The following is a 22708-nucleotide window of genomic DNA, read 5'->3' on the forward strand; positions in this document are numbered from 1 at the left end:
TTTTTTTATACACTTTTTTAGTATTATTGGCATTTTTAAAACCATGTACATGTATTACTTTGATAAAAAAGTAATAATAAAATGTGAAATTATGAATTTAAAGAGGAAACTTAGCTGGTATGTATCAAATGAAGTTGAAGGCACAGGGACAGTGCAGCAATCCTAGATATGAGGTGATGAACAAATGGTGATGACTGGAAGGAAACCAAAGTATTGGCTTGGGAAGACATTTCAAAGGAACATACCGTGGAATTTAAGACCTGGCCTTATTGGGTAATGGGTGAAACATTAGGTTAAAATGCAAATAAACCTGTGTTTTGAGCTATTAATAACAAGGAAGAATGCGGTTGAGCCAGTTTCAAGTGGGGTTGTAACGATGAGTTTTGCTTTGGATATGTTATATTTGCAATGACTGTAATGTAAACATTTGTGATATATCCTGTAAGCGATTATAAACGTAAGCCTGGACATATGTGGTCTTAAGGTCTGGAGAGAGATTTGAAAAAAAATATCACCCCCGAAAATAATAAAAGCAAATTGTTTTGAAGTGACTTGTTTCACCGAGGAGAGAGTGAAAAGAGAACCAGCTGTTGAAGACAGTATGTGTGCTCACACACAAAGTTAATGAGAGACAGAGAAGAAGAAAAGGATTCAGGAAGGAGACAAAGTGTTAAATGGAAGGATGACTGAAAGAATATAGCTTCTAGATTGGTATTAAATTTTTACTGACAAGTAGATACCAAATTTTTATAGCCTTTAAATCTTCTCTAGAAACCTGAAATATCTTTTTAAAAGTGGCCTCTTGATTAAATTTAGATGTGATTTATATGTGCTTGTCATTTTACAAATATTTCAAGTGTCCCTGTGATATATTTTCCTTTTTGCCTTTTGGAGAAGGAAGGGCGAAAGTGGGGAGTAGGCACCGTAGTAGGTATCTTTAAAAGAAGAAAAAAACCAACCTCCCAGGATTTCATCATATTGATGTTTCTGTTGATAATTTGTCCTTTTCTGTTCTTGTTAGTGTAATTTGAGGGGTCTTTCACTTCTAAATAAATATATCTTAACCAGGTTTGTTTATTGACTAAGCCCTTGGGGCAGAGGGAATGAGGGATGAGAGAGAACTGTGTGTGTGCGTGTGTGTGTCTTTGGGAATACACAAAAGCCTTTATATGAATGATAACGTTGTAAGAGCTCTATATAACCCTGTGCTAATAAGCACCTGTATTTATTTCCTCTTTCTTCTTCCTCCTCTACCTCTAAAAAAAGAAAAGCTAAATCCCCATTTGTCATTTACACACATTTAAAAATATAAAATTCTCGTAAATTTAATATGATTTAAAGTAAGATGAATAATTTGATGCCCACTTGCAAATTCTTCTATTAAAATGTGTTTTATTTAAACTATTGCCAGTTATACAATGCAAAAATTTAATGACGAAATGGTTTTCTGACCAGTGTTAAATGGAAAAGTATAAATAAGAGAAAACCGAGACAGAAATAAAGAGCAGTTTGAGAAGAATGCATGTGAATAAAGTGGCTCAGCCCTCAGGGGATTTGCATGTGGCATTGTGTGTATTTCAAAAGTTTCCGTTGAAATAACAGATGCTACTGATGAAGTTGGGAATAGTAACTTCATTTGTGGCTGGTTCAGTTGCTTATTAAAAGTGAAAAGATCCCAGGGGGAAATCTGGTATAGTGGAGTTAGGCTCAGAAAAGGATATAACATAAATATCTTGCAGCTTCATCTTTGTGATCTTTAATCCGTAAACACTGGCTAGGTAGAGGCAGGATTATCTATAAATGTCCAATTATCTTATATTACATGTGGATCCTATGTCTGCCAAGTGATTTTATTCAATAACAATGGTTTTTTAAGTTCTTTTTTAGTTTCTAGAGTTGCTTACTACAGAAATTCCAAGTTTTTTTCTTAGCCATTGAGAATTATCTTATTGAACTTTAATATACAGTGATAACCTATAAAATTATCTATTGGCTTATGTACCTTAGTTCAGACCAGTATTTACTCACCAAGTGTGCATATAAATGTTTCCTATTTCTTTGAAATTCTTTTGCATTGTAATTGAAAGTATGCGAAATTTTGTGCTGTTAACTGGATAAATAGATAAAACAGATGTGGTCTTGGTCAGTAGAGAATGTATGATGTTATGAGGGAAATAAAATGTTTATTAACATAGTTCTTAATACAAAGTTTAGAATTGCTCAATAGCCTAAGAAATACAAATAAGGTGCTTTTAGATTATAAGTGAGGGAGAAAATAATTCTAAAGAGTGAATTCAAAAGAGGAAATGTTATTTAAGTAATTCATTCAGTAAACATGAGTACCTATAACTGATCTATCATGTTTTGGTGTGTGGAAGGTACAAACATAGAAATGACAAGATTAAAGTCCACGGTGTTATAAAGTTGAGAGTGATCATCTCTGCTTTTGAAGAGTTATCAGGGACAACTTCAGTAGAGGAGGGAATACAAGATTAGAGACTTGAAGACCAAGTCCCAGTTCCAAGTGGATGAAGCTGAGTTGGCTTGTGTTCCAGGGAATACATGCATAAGCACAGCTGCAGAGAACAAAAGGACATGTTGGGGAAATTATTAGGCTTAGCTGGAGCATTGGGTTCAGGAAGGTGATGCCAAAGGGATAGGTAAGGGCCAAATCTTGGAAGGCATTGTGTTGCCTTCAGAGGAGTTTTACATTTGTTCTGCAGGCATCAAAGAATCTAATATAATGTTTTATGTCAGTGATACCTCCAAAAATCATTAAAAAAAAAAAAAAAAGAAAGAAAGAAAGAAAGGGAAACATTATTCCAGTAACAGAGGAAATGAAAATAGGTTGTGATACTAGAGATAGAAGTGATTTTAATAATCTAGTTGAGAAATTAAGTGTCTCTGGGCCAGTCTAATGGCATTGAGGTTATTATGAATAGATTCGGTGAGTAAGTATATGAAAGGTGAGAGGGAAGAGTTGAAGTTTTTTTTTTGAAAATAAACTATGGTACAAGTTATTGAATTAGAAGAGAGAGGGGAACATAGGGTTGTTTGTTTTTAAGAGACAAACGCAGGGAATGGGAAGACATAAAGAATTTATTTTTAGTGTTATGAGTTGGAGCTACCAAGAAGATGTCTGATCCAGATATCCTATAGATCAGGAGCTCAAGAAAAAATTCTGGCCTGGAGATACAGGTTTGGTAGTTCTCTGAATGGGCATGTAGGATATAACCTGGGACAAAGAATATAGAATGAAAAGGAGGACTAAGAATGGAACATACCAGATAGCCAATGAAGGCAAAAGAAACTGCAAAGGGGGAGAAGAATTAGGAAAGTAGATTGTTCTGTCGGCCAAGAAATTGTAAATGCTCTCAGAGGTCACGTGAGAAAAATACTGAATATTATCCATATCCCCAGTGAATGTGAGGAGCTAAGCGTAAAGGATATTCAGAATTTGTAATCATGGAAATTTGGCTGCATTAGGTAGAAAAACTGAGCAAAGAGGGAGACAGTGTTGGAGATGAAGGGAATAGAGTGACTAAAAGTACAGAGATGGAAAAGCACTGGGAGTGTTAAATTACAAACAATGGGACCTTTTAGTGTAAAATACTAGGGATGTAAAAAGGGAGTAGGGGCAATAAATTTAGAAATGTAATATTGTTGATTTGTCTTTTATGCTGTAACTGCCAAATTATTTAACCTCAATTTGTCTGATGGAAGGGTTACTCACTACTTTCTCCACTTTTATCTTTCTTATGTTTGTCTGTTTGTTTGGTTTTTTTACCATTTCACCACGTTTTAAAGTAGGGAAAGAACACCATGTCATATGAGTCAGAGTTTTGGCTGTATACTGCAAGTAAAAGAAAAGATATTGAGAAGGTCCAAAATGTTGGTTCCTTAGGGATTGCAGGTAGATACCAACCATTATTTCTTTTTTCCCAGTTTCCATCTGTGAGTCTGTCTATAGCCCCACAGATTATTTGGAGAGAAAACAGTTGCAAGAGGGTTTACATACTTAGTATTAAATGAAGACTGTTTTGGTGATGCAGTCATCATCATAAGTTAATTAATTGCTCATTGGTAGAATTCAGTATTTCTTTAAATAACCCATTACCCAAATAATAGATGACTTTTTATCTTTTTAAAAGCCTGATGTTAATTAAATCATCCTATTTTTTAGAAATGAAATTATTATGGTTATTTACTTAACACAGTAATGCTTTTTAGATTCTTTAGCCCAAAGATAGTACTTACTATTCTACTACAATGATAAGTTCCTTGAGTGCAAGTACCATATCTTAGTCATCTTTCTGTCTACTGCACTGTCTTTTACATGAGAGATTTTTAGTAAATATTTGTTGAAAATTACCTAAATGAAAATATTTTACACTTTGAGGAAAGTTGCATTTATGTTCTTGAATAATTAGTAGTGGCAAGTGGGTTTTTATATATAATTTTCTGAATATTAAATTTAAGTCCATTGTATGCTGAGAAAATCATAAATGTATACCTTTTCACTGAACTGTAATGAGATTTTAAATTTTAGACGTTAGAAATTGGGATATATAGAAAATGTAAGGCACTTATGGCTTCCATGTAAGAAGGAGCTATTGGGTATTAGGCTCAGGAAAAGATTCTTCTTAGTCCCTGCCATTGCATTGCAAATAACCAACTGGATATGCTGTGCTACAGTCTATATAATCTTTGGTGATCTTGGAAATACATTTTTACTAACCCCTACTTTCTGTCAGATTATCCCATAAGGTAAAGAGAACCAGCTCTGTAATTGTGGCTGCTTTCTCAGCAGAGAATTGATCTTCACCTATTCCCACCTACCAGAATGTCGGCAGACTAAGTATAATTGAAGCAGAGCAAGAACTGGCTTTACTCCTCAGAAATCTAGCCCAAACTTTTCCTTAGATCCTTTGAAAACTGAGTGCAATCCTATGGGTAAATAGCTACATTAGTACTGTATTTCACAGAAAGCAACAGTGGCCATTTTTTGTAGAAAGCACACACATTTTAAAAGTGAATATTTGTGTAACCATACTTACAGGATTCTTCTGAAGATAAAATGTGCATTTAAAACAATTCATAGAGGGGCAGATATAGCTTAAGTGGTGGAACACATGCTTGGCACACTCGAGGTCCTGGGTTCAATCCCCAGGACCTCCATTAAATAAGTAAACAGATGAACCTAATTACCTCCCCCCAAAATAGAACTAAAAAAAATTTTTTAATAAAAATAAAATAATTTATGGACTGTGAATCACCATTACCATATAAATATGAAAGATGTTTAAGCATGAGACAGAGAGAAAGAGAGAAGGAAAGAGAGGAAGGAGGGAAGGAGGAATAAAAATAGGTGAATCGTTTCAGAAATAGGAGAAAATGTGTAAAACATGTAAGGTTGTGGGTTCACTTTTCTTTTGGGTTTGCTTTTTTGTTTTGAAGTTTGTTTCAAAAGACAAGAAGTATACTATTTGTTACATAGTGTTAACAAAAACACCCTGTGGTACTTTTTACTGTCTCTGCTTTTGAGAGTACTACTTGGCAGAAAGAGGCCTACTTAACTAGTCCTTGGAGAGCTCCACACAGTAAGTAGGAAGTCAAGACTCCTAAAGTTAAACTGAAAGAGGAAAGACATGGAAAATTTCTTTGGAAATTTGGAATTGGAAAGTTGGAAGAATAGATGTAATATTAATAAATCCCTCATATATGTTTCAGGTGAAAAGCTTTTTATAAGACTATTTTAATTCTGTATTCTTTATACATAAAAGGTCTTTGAAAATTCTTAGTAAAGGAATCATCACATCCCTTTGTTCCAGTTAAACTGTATTGTTTGCTGTACCCTCTCGCCTCTTCCATTATGTTACTCATGCCTTTCCTTTTTATTCATGTCTTTCATCTGTTAAAATCCTGTATGAGACTTCTGCTTCCAGCCATATTGTGTTAACTTATTCCAGGCTTGCCCTCCTGACCAGAGATGATGAAATTAGCAGGCAAGAACTTTAAAACAGACATTATAAATATACAGAGGTTTAAAGGGAAAGATAAATATAATATAATAAGAAGAGAAATGGAAAACATAAAAAAGAACCAAAGGAAACTTCTAGGGCTGAAATATGTAATATTTGAAATGAAAAAAATGAAATGAAAAATTTTAATGGATTGACTTAACTACAGATCAATTAGCAAATTTTCAGATATTGGACAACAGGCAGTACTGGACCATGATTCATGAGAATATGGAATCATATTAATAAATCAACCTGCATCATGGTGCTAAGAGAGGGAACCCAGGCACAGCATGGCTATCTCAGTAAGATGAGAAGACAGAGATCAGAGTTCAGAGAGGCTAAGGAAGCTGTAATTTGTGGGGCAGAGTATTAGAGAGAGGGAGCTGAAGAGGGAAATAACTCCAGAAATCTGCATAGGGATACCCATGAATACCAAGGATACTGAGTTCCTCTCTGCTCATGGAAAGGGCCAAACTCCACTAGACTTGGACAAAAACTTGCTGGAAGCCAAACAATTCCCAGAACTTACCCAAGCTCTTACCAGATTGGAGAGAGTGTTGAACACCTGAGACATTCAATAGAGACCCCAGAAGGTACATCTTAGTAGTAGGGCTTAATTAACCCTAAGTAAAATCTACTGTGGGCCTATCCTAACAAGGCTTTAAAAGTCTGAAAAGGGTCAGGCTGATCTGGAAATTACCTAACTGCTTGTCAAACAGTCTCACTTTTTAAAGTAAGAAAACAAAATCCAGACACTCAACAGTGTACCATTTACAATGACTAGTAGCATCCAAGAAAAAAAAATTACTAGACTTTCAAAGAAGCCGGAAAATGTCACTCATAACCAAGAGAAAAATCAAATGATGCAAACCTAGAAATGACAGAGAATACGAAATTAGCAGATAAGGACTTCAAAACAGCTGTTAAAAATACACTCTGAAATTTAAAAGAAGAGAGAAATATAATAAAAGAAATGAAAGGTATAAGAAAGAAGCAAATGGAACTTCTAGAACTGAAATATATATTTGAGATTAAAATGCAAAGGAATAGGAGACTATTATGGACAACTTTATGTCAATGATTTCAATAATTTAGAAGTAATAAATACATTCTTTGAAACTCACAAATTATCAAAACTGGCCCAAGAAGAAATAGAAAATGTCATAGTTGCGTATCTACTAAAGAAATGAGTTACTATTTTAAAACCTTCCTGTAAGTAAAATTCTTGGCCCGCAAACAAGGAAAACTAGCCTAGATGACTTCACTGGTGACTATCTGATGTTTAAGGAAGAAATAACTCCATCCCTTTACAAACTCTTCCCAACATTTCCCAACTCATGTGAGGCCAGTTTTACCCTAAATCAAAACCAGACAAAGACATTATAAGAAAAGTGTAAGTCAGTATCCTTCACAAACACAGATGTAAAAATTCTTAGTAAAATAATAGCAAATTGAATTCTGCAATATATTACAAAGAAGAATACATCCTAACCAAGTAGAGTTAATCCCAGAATACAAGGTTGGTTTAACATTTGAAAATGAAATCACTGTAATTCACCATATTAACAGAAAGAGAGAGGAAAAACTGTGAGCTATCTCAGTTGATGCAGAAAAGGCATTTGATAAAATTTAACACACATTCATGTTAAGAACTCAGAAAACTAGGAATAGAAAATAATTTCCTCAACCTGTTATGAAAAATCTACAGCAAACAATATACTTGTGAAAGACAATATGTATTTTTTTCTCTAAAATTGGGAACAAAGCAGAGATTATCTACTGTCACCACTTATACTGAGTATCATACTGGAGGTCCTGGATAATGCAGTGAGGTAAGAAAAGAAATAAAAGGTTAGAAAGGAGGCAGTAAAACTGTCTTTTTTCATAGTATTCATCAGAGTAACGCCCATTAAAATCCTAATGCAGTGCTACTTCACACCCATTCTAAAGTTAAAATTTAAAAGACTGACAGTCCAAGTATTGGTGAGATTATGAAACTGTTGGAACTCTCATACAATGTTGATGAGAACATAAAATGATACAATCACTTCAGAAAAATCTGCCAGTTTGTATAAGCTAAAGACATACTCACCATATCCAATAATTCTACTCCTAGGTATTTTCCCAAGGGAAATGAAAACTCATGTCAATTCAGAAGAAAAACTCTCACTACAATGTTTATTGCTGCTTTATTTACAATTGCCAAAAACTGGAAGCAACCTAATGTTCTTCAGGAGATGAACAGCTAAACAAATGGTTACATCCACACAATGGAATACTGCTCAGGAAAAAGAAAGGAACAGACTACTACTACCTAACAATATGGATGAATTTCACAAATATTCAGAGTGAAAGAAGCATATACAAAATGGTACATAATGTATGATTCTATTTATATGTGATCCTAGAGCAGGCAAAATGAATCTATTGTGAGAGAAAGCAAATCAGTGGTTGCCTAGGGTGGGGGATTGATTGCAGATATGCACAAGGTGACATTTTGGGATGATGGAAATGTTCTACATTTGATTTTTGTGGTGGTTACACAGGTGTGTACATTTGTCAGAATGCATCATACTGTATTTTTTTACATGGGTATATTTTATAATATGTAAATTATACCCTCAGTAAAGTTTCCTTTATGGCACAGCCTTCTGTAACTTTTTCCCTCTTTCTCCCTTAAATTCAGACATCTGTTCTTCCTCTGAATTTACCATAGCACCTTGTTTGGTCCTCCCTAACTCCTTTTCCTTTTATCTGTTTGTGTCTGACTGAGTTATAAGTCTTTCTTCATCTTTGTTTACCCTGTACACCTTGCTTATTGTAATCTTTCAATACATATTTGTTAAACTGTGTTAATTTAATGTCAAGAGTTATCAGCTATTGCTTTGATCACAATTCTAAAGGCTAAAAAGAATCACAGTTCTGGCTATTAGCAAGACAAGGCTGTAAAGCAAGTAAGAGTTGATAGGCATCTTTAGGGCAATCCCATTTTACAGTCTGTGGCATTGGGTGGCACACACATGGAAGATGAGTGCTCCTGGGCCCTGTGGGAAGTTGTTGTTAAAGTAAGACACCCTGTATTGGTTGTGAAGGCCTGGAGGATTTAGGTAATGTAGACTAACTAACATGTATTTGACTCCAGTAATGAGTGAAAATTTGATAAAAGAATCACAGAAACTTAATATTAGAAGGTACCATGGATACCATTTAATCCAATCCATTATTAAACAGATCCAGAGGGTAAATAACCTGCCTGATGCCACACAGCAAATAAGAGATAGGGTTAAGACTGGAACCCAAGTTTCTACCAAGTTCAGGACCAGGAACTTAACAAAGTGGAGAATTGGCTGCCTGTGGAAGTTCTGATGAGTTGCCCTTAGACAAAGCTTCCATTAGGTTGGGATTTGGAGTTAAGCAAACAGGGAGGTACAAGAGCAAGAGTCAGGAGTCAGCTGTCATTACCAGGGTAGAACCAAAACTGAACCATGAGTAGGGCCAAAAGTTGATTTACATGTTCCTAGCGATGTCTTCATTTATCCCTGAGAAGTCTGATTTCACTTGTAATTGAAACCTGTCTTGTATACTTGTTGACAGATATTCTACAGTAAGAGTACACTGTAGCTTGTTGAGGAGGAGTTAGTACATAACCTAGAATGTTGTTGAATTCCGCAGGCATGTTAAAACAATCTAAATGGAGTTTATCTCCCTCTTAAACCTTCCCTTTTTTCACTATTCTCTGCTCGTGTGTAAGTTTACTGCAGATTGGGAGTGGTAATAGTTGCTGTTTTGCATTCCCTTGGTTTTGGATTTCATTTTTTTAAGGACAATATTGTCAGTTTTATAATTAAAGTGATTTTAAGTGGTCATTTTGAGTTTTAATGATGAAGGACATTGAGGTACAAAAGGCAGCTTTGAAAGTTACAGCAAAGCATGCTCCTTAGATGAATCCTTTGAAAGAATAATAATGTGGATGGTGATGATGAAGGAATAGAAGCTGCTGCTGTTTAATGTATTCTCCACTCTCAGTATATGGACGCAGCCTCCGAATTTTACAAAGGAAATAATCATCAGCACGGCATCTCTGCTCTCCTATGGACTGGTCTTTTTGTAAAGCAGCCTCTTGGTTTTCTTAGTAAAAGTGTCTTATTTTAAAATATATCTCTAGACACTTACTCCTGGTAGGCCTGGGAAAATGTAGATTACTTCATGCCTCTTCAAAATGCCTTTCAAAGAAGAATCAGGTGCAATTTGTGTTTTTGAGATAGAGAAGAGGAGTAGATAGGAGGAAGGAGGAAATCTTAACTTTGCTTTGGGGGGAGGAAAAAATCTTTCAGTCCTTTGCTGACACCTTAGCTTCTGCATTGGTCATATGTCCCTTCCTCCTTGGCCATGGGTGGACCAAGGGAATAGCAGTCATTTGCAGGTTTGTAAAGGGGCAGTGCAAAGAGAAGAGAAAAGCTGAGAAAGAAAAATGTGGGGCTCCCCACCCACCCTAGGCTTTTACAGTTGTATTTTTAGATCAATCAGTGGTTTCTGGATATTTGGCCTCCTGTTTTGCTCTTTTATTTCCCTATTTTTGACGTTGTAAAATACAGTGCTAAATTTCTAGCTTTAACCGTGAGATAGTATCCAGAGTCCAATTTTTTTAAATGTTAGAATGAAAGTCGACTATAGCGGGATACTGGTGGACACAGTTAATACTGATGTTGGAAGGAAAAACCTTTCTTCTACCTGGTTGGATCTGAATGATAGGGAGCCTGTGAGTTAACTGCAGATAGTGAGTCATAGGGTAGAAGCACTCAGTAATGGATAACTCAGTAAATAGCCAAAGGTAAAGGTTTGTATACCAGTTTAACAAAAAGGGAGACTTAGGGCTGCAGAGAATAGAAGATTTTGATGTGCTTGTTCATACAGTTTTGGGGGGATGTCCTGGTGCCCATAATCAGGGGCTATGGCAGCTGAACCACAAAGCTTGGCTTTAAGTCAGATAAGAGAAGTTCAGCTAAGATTTCTTTGTGTACCTGCTGTCGGGGTTTTGTCCCTCAGTGATTTTTTTTAATTTACTTTTTATTATTTATTTTACTGTTTTTTAATTGATAGTTTGATAGTTTTTAAAACATTTTCACTTTATCTCATTTGGTTCCCACAGTACTTTTTACGTATACAGGGAAAATACTATTATTCCCATTTCACATGTGAGGAAACAGATGAAGAGAGGTTAACTATTTGTTCAGAGCCACACAAGTAATTATGGAGTCAAGATAAAATGTTAAGGTATTCACATTTCTTACTACATCTTTGGAGTCCCAAGTTTAGTACTAACAAACTGAATAATTTGTTGTCAGTCTGTAAGTGGTTTAAAAGTGTCAAGACTGAGTAACATTTTGTTTGTTTTATAGGAGAAGATGGAGTAGACTGGTTCATCAGCGACAAAGATGTTGAGGTAAAATCAAAATATTTTTGAAGTTATGAATAAATTTATAATTTCCTTTGATTCTTAGTTTCCTTTCCCTTCATTGTGCTAACTTAATAAGCTTTTTAAAAATAACAGCAGTTCGAGTATCTTGTTAGAAAAAGTTTGAAAAGTCTGTGGGTGATTGAATTTTTCAGAAGCATAGTTCAGCCTTGATTTTTGTCAGTCAGTTAATTGCCATAATGATTTAGTCCCCTTTCCCTTTTGTTTCTTCTCTGCTATGGTGAGACCTCTTAGCCCATTTTGCCTAGTACCACTTAAGATCAACACCGGAAATAAGTGCTTCTTCAGTGTAAGGAAATGGTTAGTCTATATTTAGGATGTGGCAGGTGTTTGTCTTTTTCAATTATTAGCCATAATTGTGACAGATGGCTAGAAAAAAGAATAATTTTACAACTTGGTATAAGAAAAGTTTTAAGAGACAATTAGATTTTATCTCCTGTTGAGGCCTACTTGACCAATTCAGCAAAATAACAAGTAAAAGATGAAAGTTTTTTCAAAGATGGAATTCTACCAAACAAGATAAAGTATAGTTGGCATTTAGGTATTTTTCTTTAAATAGTTCATATGATGTATTTTGCTAATATTCTCTTGCAAGATACTGGATTTTGGCTAGAATATGGGACAGCTAGAATTGGGTCATTGTAGGCAGAGTAGATCTTAAAAGGACTCTGGAGGAAGGAAATTGTCTCATTCTCTCTTAGAAATTATAATCCAGTTTGTCAATGGTAACCCTGGGCTGTTCAAAAGAAGGAATGCAGTTGGTAACTATGTAGTTTTATAACTTTGTAAAAGACAAAATCATAAAAAACACCAATTCCTAACTAAAAATTTAAGTAAGATTCTCATTCAGGTATGTGTCAGCAGTATCTTTGACTCTGAATGTCACTAGAGTGTCTAAATGATGCCTTTCAGTGCCCCTTCTAGACCTGAACTGTAAGTAGAGAAAGATATAAAAGAAATGGAACCATATGAAGAAGGATAAAAGAATAGGGAGGAGGGGCAGACAAAAAGCAGGGTTATCTTCATGGCCCCCCCTTTAAATTTTTCTAACTTCTTTTAAGAGACAAAATTCCCTTGTTGCTGGGTTCCAAATTGAACAGATTATGACTGTTAATTCTCTTGAATGGAGTGAAATAATTTTAATTCTTGATCTTTTTTTTCCTTAGGCACAGATAGGTAATAAAAGATCATCTGGAAGATGGACCCACCGATACTATTCAGCCAACAAAAATGTAACCTGTAGAAATTGTGACAAATGTGGCCATTTATCAAAAAACTGCCCCTTTCCACAAGTATGTGAAATATGTAATGTAATGTTTCTTTCCACATTGTTAAAATCAAAATCTTAGGGCTGGAACCCTGACAACCTTAGAATTCAAATGTTATATATATGCATTAAATTTCACATTAAATGTTCATGTAGGTCACAGCCTAGAGTAGTAGTAAAGAACAATAAATTTATATTCACAATCAATTTCAGCATTCCATTAGTAGTTATATAACCTTAGGCAAATCATTTCACCTTCAGTCTTCCTCTTTTCTCATCTATAAAATGGGAAGATTGAATCAAATTGGTTCCTGGGACTCACTTCACTTCTAAACCTTCTACTTTGTGACATGATTTGTTTCATTGTGGGATAATTCTCATGTTTAGAAAATTAGAATTTTAGAATTTATAAATGTTTATTGATATAAATTGTGTTAAACAGATACATCAACCTTTAGAACAACACAGAACTCTTAGACATTCCCTGACACATACTAAACCCTTAACAAACACTCCTTCCCTTACCTACTCCCTCTTCTAAATGATTGTCTTTCGGATATTTGAGATGACCCTCTTGCTTCCTCTTTGTCTTTGCTCCTTCAGGCAAAGCAGACTCTCTCTATTTCTTGTTTGACTTAGCTTCCAGACCCTCATCACCTTACTTTCCCTCTCAGACACAATCCACTTGTCAATATTCTACAAGACAAGGCATAAGAAATAATTGCCAGCTGATAGTACATGCAGACTAAACCTTTTTGTCAACCACAGGATACAGATAGCTTTTGTTAAAGGTCTGATTTCAGACATTTTGTTTGATTTTACAATTGTGCTCAAGATTTGACCTTCATTGGGTTCCCAAATTTGAAATAACTTTTCATTGAATTATACTGAGGAAGAAAAAGTAATCTTCTATTTGAGACTAAAATACTTTGCTAAAGAAGTTTTCTGTTTGTCTGCCATCTAGAAAGTCCGCCCCTGCTGCCTCTGCTCGGAGAGAGGACACCTGCAGTATGCCTGTCCGGCCCGCTTTTGCTTAGACTGTTCTTTGCCTATGTCTTCCACTCACAGATGTCTTGAAAGACCTTCCTGGAGAAAACGGTGTGACCGATGTGATATGATAGGCCACTATGCTGATGTGAGTATCCTGCTTATAACTAATTTGTCAGGCTTTGGGTGCAATGTGCCAATTTGTAACCATCAACCAGCCTACTTAAAAGAATGTTTACTCTGTACTGTATATTATGATTGTCATGTTCTTTTGGCCACTGATCATGTAAATCACTGCTCTGAAATACCGGGATAGGGATCCTACTGAATGGTGCACCAGGACCAGCATCAACAAATATTACTAATCCGTTCTAACCCCTTTTGCTTAATGTGCTTGCTGAATAAAGGTTGAAAATAAAGAGTTATGTAATAAGTAACATGTAAAATTTGTGTACCTATTCATTCACAGTTAGATGAAAAAATAGATATAAACACTTAACAGTTGTATACAAAGGCCTGTATGAAGCCTGATTTGATGCTGCTTGCTGGTGGCTCTTGCTGGTGTAATGGTCTCATGCAAGAAAGACAAGCCACCAGTACTTTAAATCTGCATATCTTAGTTCTTTCTTTAGATTTAAAAAGATAAAAGTAGTTTAGAAGACACTTCAGTTACTTTTAGCACATTGTTATTTTAGACACCGTTTTGCATCATGTTGTCAATAGGGTTTTAGTCATAGTTTCAAAGACCAGAAGGGCTACAGAAGTAAATATCTAAAAAAAGAAAATAAGAATCTTTTCCCTTTAATTTGTGCTTCCCAAAGACATGATACAAAGCACAAATATTTTTAAAATTTTGTTTATATTGAAGTGTACCCATAGCCTTTTGCTTAAGAAAATAATATGGCTTTCTGTTGGTATGAATTTCAGAATAAAATAAACTAGAATATGAATGTTTGTTATATGTGTTTCTTATGTTAATAACATAATAATTATTTATTGTAATTTTAAAAGGGTCTTTATAAACAAATATAAATAGGGTCACTGTCCTACAACTTAATTTTTTTCCACCTAGTTCTTTGTGAATGGGTCTCCATATCACCTCATAAAGCTCTGTCTTTCTCATGGCTAACTTTTATTCCATTTATACCAATTTCCTCAGTCATTTCTCTACCCATACATTTAGATTTATACTGTTACCCATTTCTTAAAGCAAACAGTGCTGCTTTAAAAATCTTTTTACGTATTTGCTTGTATGTAGGATTATTTCAGTAAATCAAATTCTAAGTGGAATTGTGTACTTAAAGGGTATATACATTTATGTCTGCATAAATATTGTCAAAGTGCTCTTCTAAAAGATTATACCAGTGTATCCACCTGCTAGCAATGTTTAAGAGTACTCTGGACACTAAATTGTCTTTAAAATGTTTGGCCAATCAGATAAGGAAAAAAAATCTTATTGTTATAATTTATATTTCTTAGGCCACTTAGTGAGGTTGAATATGAGTCTCAAGACAAAATATTGAGACAGAAGTTGTCATTTCATTCCAAAGTAGTTTAAACCTATTTTTCAATATTTACTAAGTCTTAAAAATAGTAAATCCTAAGTTGTCTTAGTTTTATTCTATGATTCTCTGCATTAACTTGTCAATTTTAATTTTTTAGCAAGGTTTTCCAGCTTTGCAGTTAAAGTTTAAAAGCATTTTTTTTTTTACTCCTCTCAAAGAGCTCTTACAGATATGGTCTTATTTTCCTGTGATAACAGAAGAGGCTCAGACATTATAAGCAGTTTTCTTTAAATAAAAAACTGTAGTACAGAACAGTTAAGAATGGTTTATTAAAGGTTCTATTATCAGCTGTGAATTAAATCTATAGCTAATTCTGCTTAACTTCTTAATTTTGGCCTTTAATGTATGTTAAATTCTTTATCTAAAATGGCCTTGAGGATTAATAACCCCAGTGAATATAAGTTTTTAAGATAGGGTTAGGCTGTGGCCGACTTCAAAGAAGGCAGCACCTTTTCCCCTAAATCTGCAGAGATCTACCATTGTTGTTTTGTTTTGTTTTGTTTTGTTTTGTTTTTTAATTACATGGTGAAGGTTCTGACACTAATTGACCTTTTGCCAGCCTGACCATGTGGTATAGGATTCCCTTGGAGGCCAATCAAACCTGAGCCCCAGTGACTCCTGAAGAAACTTACAGTCCTTCTACCATCCCAGAAGCTCTTCATGAGGATTTACTTGGAAGCAGTTTCATTCTGGCCCCAGGTTGCTGGAATGAATAGCTGAATAAGCTAGTCCCACACATGCTTTAAATCTGTCTTGAAACTGGGCTCTTCACAGAAAATACTGTTTTCCCTGCAACCCTCTCAAATGCTTGCTGCTTGTTCTTTCTTGACCCACATACCTCTGAATTAGGTTGATTAGGATCAACCTCTTTCTCACTTGCTATAGCTGCTTCTAAATCATTACTCCTCCCTCTTGGTGTAGAAATCTTTGGTGTATTCAAGGCTCCATCCCTCTGACAATACTGCTCTCCACCCTTCTTTGTCATTTTCATCTTTCCACCTGCTGGACTTCCTGCTCATTCACAGAGGATTTATGTAGCCTTTGGTAGCTATAGATGCTCTAACCTCTAATAAATTTAAGAAATTTTAAAAACTTCAATTTTTACTTTATACATCCCCTATAGCCTCACCAGGATCTCTAATGCCAGAGTACCAGTTAAATGTGCAAAGAGAATTAGTAATGAAAACTCATGAGTCATATTTATATGCTTGCTGTAATGACTCTTTCCTGACCTCTGCTTGGAAAGTTCTTCCTTTGTTAACTTCTGTGTGAAAGTATTGGGATGAAATTCCAGACTAAAGGATAGAAAGATGGCTCAAGGCCTACTAAAGTCAACCTGCATCATTGGTACCCTCCAAAGGAAGAGAATCTGAATGTGGAAAGAATCTTAATTCTGAATCTTCCATAGGTTCTCTCCTCTTGCCAACAATTTTTAAACAAACAGATTTTTAAATTGTCTGTACACATTTATCTTGCACACAGTCCTATTCTGTGAGATACATCTGACATTTCCAAGATAATAATAGCTATCATTGGCTGAGTACTTACAGTGTGTTAAGTACTGTGCTAAGTTCACTACCTTCAAGGGGAATGGAGAGTGCTTTGTTCACTGTCGTATCCTCAGTGCATAGTAGGTGCGCGATAGATATTTGTGATTGCATCAGAGTCATTTATGTAATCCTCACAACCACCATATGAAATAGATACTATTTATTACTCCCATTTTACAAAAGAGAAAACTGAGACATTTTAAGGCTAGACTTTGTTCAGGGTTTCAAAGTTAAAATGATGCTATATTTCATGAATGGAAGTCTAGAGATTGTCCGGTTAACTCCTACTCGGAGGATCCCCTCAAGTTTCCATCTTAAACCTGCAGATTTTATGGATCTAATAAACAACTTTGATAATGAGCTTATGATATTTAAAATATCAATGCATTCTAAAATAGATGAAGGAAATATTTTCCAAATAAAAACAAATGATAGTTTAAGTTTTCAGCTCTTCAAAGAATCTCTGAGGATTAGTAAAGCAGCATAGAATGCTGATTTTCACCACAGAACCAAATCTGTGATGCCTCAGAACTGTGCTTCTTACAAGAGACAATCCCCGCCTTGGCAGTCTCTATTAATTGTTGTTATTGTTGCCCATTTTCATTAAAGCATAATGACTGAGTTAATCAACGTCAGATATAATTGAAACCCAGATCTCCTAAATTTTCTTCCTTTCTTCAGCAGTTTTTTCTCAAATTTCCCTGCTCAGTCTTCTACCCCAGTTCATAGTAAATAACTCCTTTAATCATCATGTGTAAGAATAAAATGCCATCCATTTATGGGGTGTTCAGCACTTGAATCACTACTATAAATCAGAATCTTTTAATTTAATGGGAGAAAATAATTCATAGGACATGTTTTACTTGATTCTTTTAAATATTTGATGCTATAAAATTATCTCTTAAATATCACTGTATACTAAAATATTTTTAGCAATTCAAAAGTTTATTTTAAAAATGAGAACTCAATATAAACTGTGTATAGATATTAGTGCTCAGTGAATGGCTCCTCAGTGAATATGTACATAAAACTGAAAACTAGTGTTTTTTTCAAATTGAATATTTTATTAACATAGTAGTTGTCTTTGTAGAACTAGTATTTTTTAGTTTAATTTTGGTGAGTATTTTTTAAGTTTAGTTTAATCATGGGGATTTCCAGCAGGAAATGTAAAGTACTTAGTACAAGTGTCTTCTAGTTATTTCATGCTTGTTATCTATAGAATGAACACTTGTGAACACTTGCTTGAAGATTGTTTTTGTCCAGGTAGCTATTTAAGAAAGGCATTTATTTTATCTTTAGTCTAATCTAAGGAGCACAGAATAGTATTCATCTACCTTCCACTTTATATGCTTTCCACAGTCTTATTTAGATACTATTGGCCAGAAGTAAGATTTTCTGGAACACAGTTATTAAGCTGAAAAACTAAGCCAAGATTTGAATTAAAGACTCCCTTAATTCAAATATTTTGTTTTGTGTAATAGTTATTAGTTCTACTTTGTTCAAAAACATCTCCACTGTTCCACCATCCAAATAAACTTTCTGCATTTGTATATCAAAAATTTATTGGTAGCCTACTAAATGCCAGATAGTATTCCAAGTACTAAAGAAATAAAAATGAATAAGAACTGGTCCTTCCTTTTCAGGAGCTCAGAGTATTATAAGAAAGTCAGATGCTTAAAAGAACAATGTAAAAAAGTGATGTAATGGAGGTGCATCAAGGGTGATGAGAATTAAATAAGAGAGTATCAGAAAACTAAACTTGGTTGATGACTTGCAAATAATAGGTACCTGGAAAGTGCAGAAAATGACATAGACCTTAGGAGGGAGCCAAGTAATTGTGCCTATAATAACATGTCATCTGTCTCTGGAAATACGAGCTGCAAAGTAATGCCATAGAAACTCTTGATCCAGAATAATGAGTTTTCCTGTAATCATATGGACTTGAGACATATACAAGGGTTAGTATTTTCTGAGCACTTCTTTGCTTGCCTACCTGCCCTTATGTTCAAAGATAGGGCAAAATAAGGAAGCAAATCTCTAGCCATCCCTGGACCATTTCTCCTTTTCTGACTCTGTATCTTTTCCATTCATAGAAAGTCACTCTTCTGTTGTATCATAATTTAATATGTTGTTTTAACCCTGGAAAGAATGATTCACATCATAATCCAATATCTGCCCACTTCTCATCATTTCTACCACTATCACCCTGGCATAAACCATGAGCATCTACTGCCTGGATTATTCTAATAGCTTCCTAAACCGTTGCCTGCTACCTGGCCCCTTTGTAGTCTGTTTTCAGTAGTAGTAGTAGAGTAGTCCTTTTAAAACATAACCCAGATTATATCAGTTCTATATCCAAAATCCTCAAATATGACTTTGCAGCTTTCTCAGAGTAAGAACTAAAGTCCTTACAATCACCAGCAGGGCCACATGTGATCTCACTTCTTGACCATATCTTCTGTATGGTCATCCCTGTTGCTTTCTTGGTTTCCTTGCTGCTTCTTGAAAGACCAGACACCAGGCACATTCTTGCTTCTACCTACTGTTCCCATGCTGGGCAAACTCTGCCCCCAGCTAACCACAGTGACTCGCTTCCTCATCTCTTTCATATCTCTGTTCAGATGTCCCCTTCTTAGAGAGCCCTTCCCTGACAACCCTGATTAAAATAACAAATTTCCTCGTCTCCAGCATTCCCTGCCCTTCTTCCCTGCTTTGTTTTTCTCCATAACACTTTTACATTCTGTGTATTTTTCTGTTTCCTCCAATTAGAATATAAGCTTCATGTCTGTTTTCAGACACATTCACCGCTGTATCTCTAGCTTCTAGAACAGTGCCTTGCCCAAATAGGAACTCAGTGGTATTACTGAATAAGCAAATGAATGAGTTAGGGACCACAGACCCCACTTACCTACCCATGCTCTAGTCAAACGCTTCTGAAAGTTGTCCGGTACTACACATCGATGTATAGTCTGGGACATTCTCAGCTTGACACATTAAGAGATAAACATCTCCCAGTAATATTTCAAATCAAATTTCAACAGGTTTTCTAAAAGCCATAATACCTATAGTATCCATAAAATAAAATGAAATTTCTAAGACAAAGGAAATCCTTGTTTCCCTCTTAGTATCTTTAGTAATCAGTTCTAGTTTAAAAAAAAATCTGCATTGCTCTAAAATGATTTTCTTCAATATCTCCTTTTTTAAACCAATACTGCAGGTACTGATGCAGTCCTGTATTTTTGGTTTTGGTTGACACCTTCAGCTTTCATATGGAAAAATCTCATCTATCATTTTGTGATAGAATATACTATATCTTCTTCAGTGGCTTAAAAGGACGAATTCAACAAAAGAAAAAATAAAACTAAGATTCCGTAACCTTTTATTATTCAAATAATCATACACAAACTAATTTTCCTGCTGAACTTAACTGAAGTTAGGACAAACCACTGACTTACATTAGATCTACTTAAGAAAATGAAAATTCCTAAATAAGAGTAGATGAGTAAAAAATAAGTGTAGTAAGTGTACCCTTTTCAAGGTACCACAAAATAATTTGGATATATACAAGAATAATGCTGAGGAAGGAAGAGAATAATTTTGAAAAAAAAGATTATCTCTGAAAAAACTAAAATATCAGAAGTATAGCATTGTAGTAGATTGATATGTACATTCAGTTAAATATGTAGTCCTGCTGACACCTGAACATTGAATCAACTTTTGAGAATAAAGAAAATGAAACTTAGGTTAGATGTACTTTCTCTCACTTTTCACAACATTTTAATATTTAAACATAATGTTGGAGGAAGGGGTCATGGCTGGGATTGATTGATTGATTTGTTTAACAAAAACTAATTGTTGAGTAGGCTTATAAAATGCTTATTTACCTGGGAAACCAGAATACCCCTCCAAGGAAGTCAAGTAGATTTCTGTGCTTAGCAGTCGCTTATCTTCTTGATGGGCGTATGCAAAACTCATGGTAATGTTAGTGAAAATTCATATGTGTTCATTGTTCAGGGAGTAAATCCCAGAATTAGTAATTAATAATTCATTGGAACTATTCCCAAACCACCTAATAAATGAATATGTGAAAACCTTTCATGGTTAAAATATATTTAACCTTATGGAAATAACCTTAGCAGTGAAAAAGTTCTGCATTTTTAACTGTAATTAATTGAAGGTATGTAACAGCACAGTATGTAAAATCTGAAGGAGAAACCAGTTCTTATTTTGAAATTCTACTGAATGGTATCCTTTCTAGTCATCTCTGACTAACCTGACAAATTCCCCCAGCCTCCCCAACTCTCCCTACAGCACATGCCTTGTGGCTGAGTATTAGTCACTTTCAGTGGACCTAGCAGATTAAAAGCACATTTACTTTTATAGAAGCTTTCAGAATAATTTTGTAGAGGATAGAAATGGTTCCCTTTCTCCAGATGCCTAACTTCTACCAAAGAGGGGAAAGATTGTCTCCTTATAGTCTATAAAACTAACAGCTCTTAGAATGAAAGGATTTGGGGGGAGGGTATAGCTCAAGTGGTAGAGGGCACGCTTAGCATGCATGAGGTCCTGGGTTCAATCCCCAGTACCTCCTCTCAGAATAAATAAATATGTACACTTAATTACCTCCTCCCACACACAAAAAAAAAGGATAAATAAACTTTAGTTTTACGAGAATTTTATGGGGCTTAGAAATGAACTTAATCTTCAGTGCAGTCACATTGGGAAGATTTGAGTGTTTGATAAATAGAGCATCAGGCCACTGGGAATTTTATTAAATTTCAAATTCGTTCCATCATAATATCCCTCACCTTGGGCTTAAATTTAACTATTGAATCCAATAGTAAGGACAGTTTCTGGGATATAGTTATCTAAGCTATGAATTTGGAGAGTGAAATCAAGGAAGTCAGATCCTCGGTAACACCTGGAAGGCTAAAAGTTTTATTTACAAAGCATTACAGACTAAGGTAAACTCCTCTGAGCTTTGTAAATCCCATACAGTTTTCTGGTTGGCTTCTGATCAAAGTGATTGGCTTCACCTCAAAGTGTACATAGTGAAGGAAAATACAACAACTGGAAAAGATTTTCAGCCTCTAAAAGTATTCAAAGACTGAATTATGGACATCTGTCTTTGCCAGTTTACTCATCTTTGAAAAGAGCACACTTATGATCCATGAACATGGATGTCTTTTCATTTGTTTGTGTCTTTTTGTTTCTTTCAGCATAGTCTTGTAGTTTTCATTGTACAGATCTTTTACTGCCTTGGCCAAATTTATTCCCTAAGTATTTTATTGTTTTTGATGCTATTGTAAATGGGATAGTTTTATTTCTTTTCTTTGATACTTCATCATTAATGTGAAGGAATGCCACTGATTTCTGTAAGTTGACTTTGTACCCTGCCACTTTACTGAAATCATCTATTAGTTTCAAGAGTTTTTAATAGGCTCTTTGGGATTTTTCTTTATATAAGATCATATCATCAGCAAATAGTAACAGTTATACGCCTTCCTTCCCAGTTTGGATGCCTTTTATTTCTTCATCTTGCCTAATTACACTAGCTGGTTCTTCCAGTACATTTGGCCCTCTGTATCCACGGATTTCACATCCATGGATACAAAGGGCCAACTGTATTCATTGTACTAAGCATTTTATATGAGGGACTTGAGCATCCAAAGATTTTAGTATCTATGGGGGCTCCTAGAACCAGTTGCCCACAGATACCAAGGAAAACTACTACTACACTGAAAAGGAGTAAGACAAATTTGTCTTGTAACTGATCTCACCAGAAATCCTTTCAATTTTTCTCCATTGATTATAGTGTGAGCAGTGGGTATATATACATA

The 22708-nt window shown here is 35.0% G+C and overlaps 1 protein-coding gene across 6 annotated transcripts in view; it reads left to right on the plus strand.

Annotated features, from left to right (window-relative positions):
- The window catches only part of ZCCHC7 (zinc finger CCHC-type containing 7), a 208171-nt gene that overhangs the window by 143763 nt on the left and 41700 nt on the right, over window positions 1-22708 (plus strand). For all 6 annotated transcript variants that reach the window (XR_010382720.1, XR_838367.3, XM_010995563.3 and 3 more), the window contains exons 3-5: window positions 11423-11466; window positions 12666-12791; window positions 13731-13901. Coding sequence is in view for 4 of the 6 variants with exons in the window: in XM_010995563.3 (XP_010993865.1) it covers window positions 11423-11466; window positions 12666-12791; window positions 13731-13901 (341 nt within the window). In the remaining 2 variants the exon portion in view is untranslated. The remainder of the gene's footprint in view (window positions 1-11422; window positions 11467-12665; window positions 12792-13730; window positions 13902-22708) is intronic.

Source organism: Camelus dromedarius, chromosome 10, assembly GCF_036321535.1.
Source record: "Camelus dromedarius isolate mCamDro1 chromosome 10, mCamDro1.pat, whole genome shotgun sequence".
NCBI classification, from domain to species: domain Eukaryota; kingdom Metazoa; phylum Chordata; class Mammalia; order Artiodactyla; family Camelidae; genus Camelus; species Camelus dromedarius.